The sequence below is a fragment of the Sparus aurata genome, chromosome 22 (genome assembly GCF_900880675.1).
Source record: "Sparus aurata chromosome 22, fSpaAur1.1, whole genome shotgun sequence".
NCBI classification, from domain to species: Eukaryota; Metazoa; Chordata; class Actinopteri; order Spariformes; family Sparidae; genus Sparus; species Sparus aurata.
The window spans coordinates 30,534,191-30,542,094 of NC_044208.1; the positions used below are offsets into that span (position 1 = coordinate 30,534,191).

Here is a 7,904-nt window from a genome sequence, read left to right on the forward strand (position 1 = left end):
GCCTGTCCTCACCTGTCCTCGCCTGCCCTCGCCTGCCCTCACCTGTCCTCGCCTGCCCTCGCCTGCCCTCGCCTGCCCACACCTGTCCTCACCTGTCCTCGACTGTCCTCACCTGTCCTCACCTGCCCTCACCTGTCCTCACCTGCCCACACCTGTCCTCACCTGTCCTCGACTGTCCTCACCTGTCCTCGACTGTCCTCACCTGTCCTCGCCTGCCCTCGCCTGCCCTCGCCTGCCCACACCTGTCCTCACCTGTCCTCGACTGTCCTCACCTGCCCTCACCTGCCCTCACCTGCCCTCACCTGCCCTCACCTGCCCTCACCTGCTCTCACCTGCCCTCACCTGCCCTCACCTGCCCTCACCTGCCCTCACCTGCTCTCACCTGCCCTCACCTGCCCTCACCTGCCCTCACCTGCCCTCACCTGTCCACACCTGTCCTCACCTGCCCTCACCTGCCCTCACCTGTCCACACCTGTCCTCACCTGCCCTCACCTGCCCTCACCTGCCCTCACCTGTCCACACCTGTCCTCACCTGCCCTCACCTGCCCTCACCTGTCCACACCTGCCCTCACCTGTCCACACCTGTCCACACCTGTCCTCACCTGCCCTCACCTGTCCACACCTGTCCTCACCTGTCCTCACCTGCCTCAGGTCCGATCATGTTTAACACGAGAAACATTCAGAACAACAACAGAGAAACTAAAAATATATTTTAAATTATTTTTCTAGAATAAACAGATGAAAGTTTTATCAGTATATTTTTCTAATACCAGAACTCGACTCTTCATGTTCGAGCTACAGAAACGTTCTGGTGCGTTCGGACCAGACGTGAGGAAATATTTGTCGCACAGAAATCGACGTCTTGTCATTGATTTTGTCTTTAATCTGGTCACGTAGAATAACTGGACAAACTTGTCATCAGAACCAGAATCAGTTCTTGCTGGTGGAGATTATTTTATTTTGAGCACTCCGGGCCTCCGTACTTTGGTGGACATTTATACTTTGAGCTAAAAACAGATGACAGATTATTAAAATAGACAGAAATGAAAACTTGCCAAATGCAAAACAATATTTTTCAAAAATGTATTAATTTATAAAATGTGACAAAAAGCAATATTTGTTTTCCTCTGTATTTATTTACCTTTAAATTGTTTATTCATGTGTTGGTTTGATTCTGGCGGTTCTGATCCGTACTGGATCAACTTTAATGTCAAACCTGCAATATTTGTTAGTTTAGTGAAGAAAAAACGTTTCCAAAGAGTAAAGCTGAAAATGTTTTGTCACGTTTGAAGCAGCTCGTCAAAGATTTGACCACTTTTTTAAAAGAAATGAATGTTGAATGAATCCCGTCGTGTTTCCGTCTGTCGGGACGAAACACGACGTTTAAAAACTGTTTTATAAACCAAAGATTCTTCAGGAAACAATCTTCAGGTTCGTTGATTGAAAACAAAACTGCACTGAGAAGTTTTTATCAAACTGACTGGACTCTGAACTGGACTCGTTCATGTTGGTGCTGCTGTCACACAGACCGGACCTCGTCACACTCAGCGGGTCAGTAACAGAACCAGCGTCGCCTGATCAGTGACGAGACTTCAGATTTTATTTTTAACCATTGTTTAAAAAAAGTTTGTTCATGTTTTGAGTTGATATGAAAAATCTGACCGCTGATCTTTAAATGTTTGGTTGGAAAGTTACAAGTTTCCTGAGGAGGAAACAAATCGGGAGTTTTGAATTTCAGCCTCTTGAATCCAGAGTTTTATCGTCTGTTTCCGTTTTAAGACTCATCATCACTTTATTTCAGCGTCACTGGGAACTGAACCTCGACCCTCACAGTGTTAGTGCCTTGCTCAAAACTGCAAAAAAATCATTTTTTTTAACTCGGATGTTTTTGTACGAGTGTTCATCTTCCTGTGACGTTCGTCGAGTCGACGTCGTGTTTTCAGAACTGCAACAATTTGTTGCTCAACAAGTTATTTTTCAAGTCAAACATAAAAAGAGTAAATGTACTCTGTTACTTTCCACCACTGAGTATTTTACCTGTTTGTTCTTCTCCACACTGTTCAATATTTGTATTAAGTTGTGTATTTGTTGTGAAGCGACCTGTGCTGTCGTGTTGTTTTGTGTCTTGATAAATACAACGGTCATAATGTTTAAATCTAAACCAAACTTCAGTCAAAAAACTGAGGTTTTAACAGGCGTGTCTGAGATCAGCTGGTTTCACTGGGAGGAAACTGAAGCTGTTTGGTACCAGTTTGTTTTTAATGTGTTTGTGTCGTTAAATCTTCTTTATTTTTAAAAGACAATCAGAATCACTGTGTGCCTTCTCTTCCTGTCAGTATTGTTCATGTCTGTTCACTGAGTATTGATCCTTTCAAAGCGCCGACAATCATGTTTATTTTACAAATAATAAAAGTGTTCGACTGTTTTCATGTGAACTCGTAGAATTCTGTGTTTTGTTGTCGTCAGTGTGGAAGTTAATGTTAGCATTTAGCTTGATGTTAGCATTTAGCTAAGAGCCCTGGCGTGTCTCGGTTCACTGACAGCTGTCGTGATGATAAATCTGTTGCCTTTGTACAAACTTTAATGTTTCAAACTGCAGTTTTAGAGCTGAAAGAAGTTCAGAAATCTGAGAAAACTCTGGACAAACATTTATTTAGTTTTCTTGATCAGTACAAAACACTCAGGTGAAGAAGAAGAAGTGATTCCTTTGGAATCAGGTTTACACACACAGTTTGTCAAAGAAGGCAAACTGCGCCCACATCACTGGTGACTCCGCCCCCTGTTGGTGACATCACATGTGGGGCTGAGGGCGTCGTAGAGCCGGTGGACGGCGACCTCCACCATCTCCCTCAGAGTCTCGTCCTCCGCACACGTCACCACCTGCAGGACGACACAGAGGTCAGAGGTCAGAGTCGCTCTGAGCCGCCTCGTCAACAAACATCACACTTAAACTTTTATTCTTTAACTCCAATGAACACATCGAGGAGCTTCACTGGATCCATGCCAGCTGCAGCAAGCCGCTGTTTGAGGAAATCAATGAAAACTAAATATTTCTGAGGCGTTTTAAACATTTTTATCTTCAGCAGGAACCAAAGATCCACAGACAGGAAGTCCGACCGCACAGAGAGACGGACCGACATGTTGGAGACAAACTAACATCCAGCAGACGTTAAAACAGACGAACGAGACCGACAGAAAAAACCTCAATTAATATGTTAATAATTAATACACCAAAAATAATATTTAAAATAACAACTGATCCTTCTTTTTTTATTTGCTGCTCGGAACATTTTCCCTCATGTAATTTATGAAATTAGAATTTTAAATGTATTTCTATTATTTTACACACATTTCTCTCCATTAGAGCTGTGCGATATTATGATATATATTGTAGTGTGATATAAAAATGTCTACCGTAGGATATAACCCTCTGTTGTTTGTATCGTAATTTTAACGTGTAGGCTACTTGATTAGCACTGTTGCTACACTAACGTTAACGTACACTACGGCTGTGATTTAATACGTCGTGTAAAGCACAACTCAGCGTCGGAATGACCGCTGGATATCCAAATTTTGAGTTTAAAACACGTTTATTGTATGAAAATGAGTGTAACTGCAGCAACGCGACTGCTGTCACCCGCAAAGGACTCGTTTACGTCACCGGTCGCTCGGGAGTAAACAGAGGCAACACAGCATGACGGAGACAGAGGAGAGCGCAGTGGAAGACGAAAATAACGTTACATCAGACACGGATACAGAAGCAGAACCACAAGAAGCCGAGCCGAAAAGGGGCGACAGTCCTGCAAAATGTCACGAATACAAGGAGAAAGTGACATTCATTCGCCTTTCATTCACATGTTTATCAAAAATAGTGCTGAGATGAGATTGATTTGAATATATATTTCTAAGAAAAAATACTATATCGGGATATATATTGTTATCAGGATATTAAATTAGCTTTATCAAGATATAACATATCATTTTGTCCACATCACACAGCATTTCTCTCCACAATGAAGCAGAAACAAAGAAAACGGAAAAAGAAAAAACAGAAGTGAAGTAAAAAGGCAAAAAAGTAAATGGAACATTAATTAATGAACAAATAGAGAATATAATTAAATGTAAAATGTAATGCTATACAGTTAATGATCTCTGATGATCAGAGATAGGAGATGCAGACAGGAGGTCTCACCCTGGTCTCCGGGTCGACGGCGGCGGTGACTCCGTCCACCGTCACGCTCAAAGTTTTGTCGTCTTTGAAGTGAACGCAGTCGTCTCCGAACATGTCGCTGTGAAACAAACACACGACACACATCGTTAACTATAGTCGGTCCGTCCAGAACCAGAACTCAGCTACTCCACGTCTTCTCACACAGTGACCGCGCTGGTGAGCTCTTATTTTGAAATGTCTACAGATACTTCCTTCTTCAGCTTCCATTTATCTCCCACATGGATATAATTAACAAAGTGTCGTTAGTGATTATAAAACATGATGTTGGTGAACACAGGAAACATTTATGGACCGCTCTGACTGACTGGAGCTCCGGCAGCTTCTCCACTGTTACAGTATTGATTAATTGGGATTTTATGCTCTGATGACATCACAGATCGTCACTCGTCCTGACGACAGCTCGTCTGATCGATTTTAGATTTATAATTTAAATAAATGAATGAAGAAGAAAAAAATCTTTCAGGATCTGAACCAGTAAAAGTTCTCTTAGTTCTGCTGTTTTCACTGTCAGACTCCGCCCGGCCGGCGCTGCAGGCAGAGTGAATCAAACGTCCTCCAGGTGCGTTGGTACTTACTGCAGCATGAGCTCCAGTCTCTCTGCAAACAGCTCCGAGTCCGACGTTTCTTTCTTACCCTCCAGAACTGAAACAGACAGACAGAGGTGGGTCAGAACCGGCTCCCGCTGATCGGTTCAGTCTCACATTCTGTTCACTCACACTTTTGGGCGTTGGGGTTGGATTGGACCTCCAGGACCACCGTAGTGACGACGTCAGCGTACATGTCGTTGAGCGGGTTGGCGATCCACTGAGGACGGAAAGAGACAAGTTTCAGGTCCATTAAACTGAAAGAGTTCTGGTCCGTTTACGATCTGACATCACAGGACGAGATGTGCGTGATGACATCATCCATAGGAATCTAAGATACAGTCAATATATTATCAGCCGCGATGACGTCACCATGAGATAATAATAATGAGCTCCAACACTGCAGACACTCCTCATTGGGAACAGAAGACCGAACAGAACAAAGGCCCGTATGGACCCGAGGTCCGACTCGTTCATGGCTGCAGCTGTTTAAAACGTCTGAACTTGTTTCTCTGAGTCTCTGACCTCCAGCAGCACCATGCCGGCCTCGTGAACCAGAGTGATGCTCTTAAAGATCCTGATGGTGATCTTAGCCGCTGCCTCCACCTGCTCCACGTCTCCTGAACACACAAACACACAGCGCATCACACACATGCGGCACTCTGACAGAACCAAGGTCCGACTCACCGGACGGCGTCGGGTCTTTACCTGTGAGGCTGCGGAGCTGGCTGACCAGCAGCGAGATGGGTCCGGTGTACGGGATGGCCTGAGACTGCGTCACTGTGCCCATACACAGATCTGTGTAGTCTGAACAGAGAGGGGACAGAACGATGAGGAAAACCACAGCGCCTGAACGCAACACAGCAGCGATGTGTTCAGGGACGCAGCAACAAGAGAGACAGACGGTGATACTGACTGGAGAGGTCGGAGGGCGTCATGATGTGATAGTTGAAGTTTCTCTTGACGAGGATCCCGGAGACCCTCTGACCCTGAACACACTTCCTGTCCGTCAGAGAGCCCATCACCTGCAGCAGAGCATGCTGGGAGTTAACAGGGCTCAAACAGTCGCAGCCGTCAGGTGAAGTCTGATGTGACACACCAACCTTTGCCAGTTTCTCTCCTCTGAAGTTGAGTGTGACGGCCTCTGTGTTTCTCGGGTTGTGGACTTCAATGTCGACCTCGTCGTTGTCTTCGTACTCACGGATCAGAGCCGCTTTCAGGCGGGCCATCTCGTTCTGCTCGCCGTGGACCAGAATCTGGAGACACAGAAATGGTGTCATGTCAACGTGAACGAGCCCCTTTTGTAGTTTTAACAACCTCAGCTCAGAGGGATTATTATTTCTGAGGCTTTAAAACCATCAGACTTTAACATCTAACATGTCGAGCGTCGTCACACGCGTGTTCAGGTCACGTCATTACCACGTGAGGAGGTTTGAGCGCTCTGATGAACTCGCTGGTCTGCTGGTAGTCAGTGTGAGCAGAGAAGGAGATGTAGTCCACGGACATCTTCAGGAGCAGCTTCTGACCCGACATGGTGGTGATCTCATCGGGCTCCGTCATGATGTGCTGAAACACAAACACGGTCAGACATCAGAGACCTGGTTACACATCTGTTAGCTTCAACAGGCTAACACCAGTGTTAGCAACAGGCTAGCTTCAGTGTTAGCAACAGGCTAGCTTCAGTGTTAGCAACAGGCTAACATCAGTGTTGGCAACAGGCTAACATCAGTGTTAGCAACAGGCTAACTTCAGTGTTAGCAACAGGCTAACATCAGTGTTAGCAACAGGCTAACATCAGTGTTAGCAACAGGCTAACATCAGTGTTAGCAACAGGCTAACATCAGTGTTAGCAACAGGCTAGCTTCAGTGTTGGCAACAGGCTAACATCAGTGTTAGCAACAGGCTAACTTCAGTGTTAGCAACAGGCTAACATCAGTGTTAGCAACAGGCTAACTTCAGTGTTAGCAACAGGCTAACATCAGTGTTAGCAACAGGCTAACATCAGTGTTAGCAACAGGCTAACATCAGTGTTAGCAACAGGCTAGCTTCAGTGTTGGCAACAGGCTAACATCAGTGTTAGCAACAGGCTAGCTTCAGTGTTGGCAACAGGCTAACATCAGTGTTAGCAACAGGCTAACTTCAGTGTTAGCAACAGGCTAACATCAGTGTTAGCAACAGGCTAACATCAGTGTTAGCAACAGGCTAACAAACATCCTTCTGGTGGTTTCATTCTACTTTCTCTCTCATTTACTTCGACCAGTGTTTTACCCTTTCCCGTTTCCCAGCATGCTTCAGTCCCAGTGTGATGAGCTGAACCCACCTTGGCGAGCGTCCCCTCCACACAGTATCCGGCGATGATGACTCCGTTCCTCTTGTCGGTGCACCAGCTCTCAAACAGCTCTCTGGACAGGCCGCTCTGCATCATACCAGGAGACGCCATCACCACGCTGGGACCGATGTCGTCAAAGTGGTCCATGCTCTGAAACACATGGGCACGTTACTAAGAGCGGGGGGGTCGAACCCGTGACGACCTGCGGCGTGCTCACTGACCTTGAGGTTGCTGATGTGCTTGAAGACAAACGGGTTGTTGATGTTGATGGCCTTGCGGATCTTGTCGTTCATGGCGTTGATGTAGGTCTGGTAGACGGCCATGCACTTCCTGGCCAGAGACGAGGCGTAGTAGATGGGGATGTCGTGGAGCTCCGGGTGGTTCTGCCAGTACTCATCTGAACACACACAGAGGAAACTCAGGCTGGGTTCAAACCCAAAGAACAACAGCTGAGCCGTGTACGGAGCTCGTATCATTACAGTGACATGAGACGGTTTAAAGGCTCATCACAGTGATGTCACTTCCTGAACTCAACTTTCTGATGATCTTCTCAGATGAACATAAATTAACTGTGTAGCAGTAAGAAGCTAATGCTAGGCTACAAACAGACGACATCACGGTCACATGACTGAAACGTCTCCACCACTAAGAGTCTTACTGCACAATTACTATCCAGGTTTTCTATAAACTGATCAATGTACAAGTTGTAAAGTCAGAGTTAGAACAGTGTGTAACTAAAGTGGCCTGTAAAGACGGACTA

The 7,904-nt window shown here is 45.7% G+C and overlaps 1 protein-coding gene across 1 annotated transcript in view; it reads right to left on the bottom strand.

Moving 5' to 3' along the window:
• Positions 1-2,631: 2,631 nt before the first annotated feature.
• LOC115574097 (cleavage and polyadenylation specificity factor subunit 3-like) overlaps positions 2,632-7,904 on the bottom strand; it is an 8,660-nt gene continuing 3,387 nt past the window's right edge. Inside the window, exons 8-18 of the mRNA XM_030405341.1 lie at positions 7,366-7,541; positions 7,136-7,294; positions 6,235-6,381; positions 5,919-6,071; positions 5,732-5,840; positions 5,524-5,622; positions 5,341-5,435; positions 4,948-5,035; positions 4,807-4,873; positions 4,193-4,289; positions 2,632-2,880 (exon numbers count right to left, since the gene is read on the bottom strand). Coding sequence (XP_030261201.1) covers positions 2,761-2,880; positions 4,193-4,289; positions 4,807-4,873; positions 4,948-5,035; positions 5,341-5,435; positions 5,524-5,622; positions 5,732-5,840; positions 5,919-6,071; positions 6,235-6,381; positions 7,136-7,294; positions 7,366-7,541 — 1,310 coding nt within the window. The 3' untranslated portion in view covers positions 2,632-2,760. The remainder of the gene's footprint in view (positions 2,881-4,192; positions 4,290-4,806; positions 4,874-4,947; positions 5,036-5,340; positions 5,436-5,523; positions 5,623-5,731; positions 5,841-5,918; positions 6,072-6,234; positions 6,382-7,135; positions 7,295-7,365; positions 7,542-7,904) is intronic.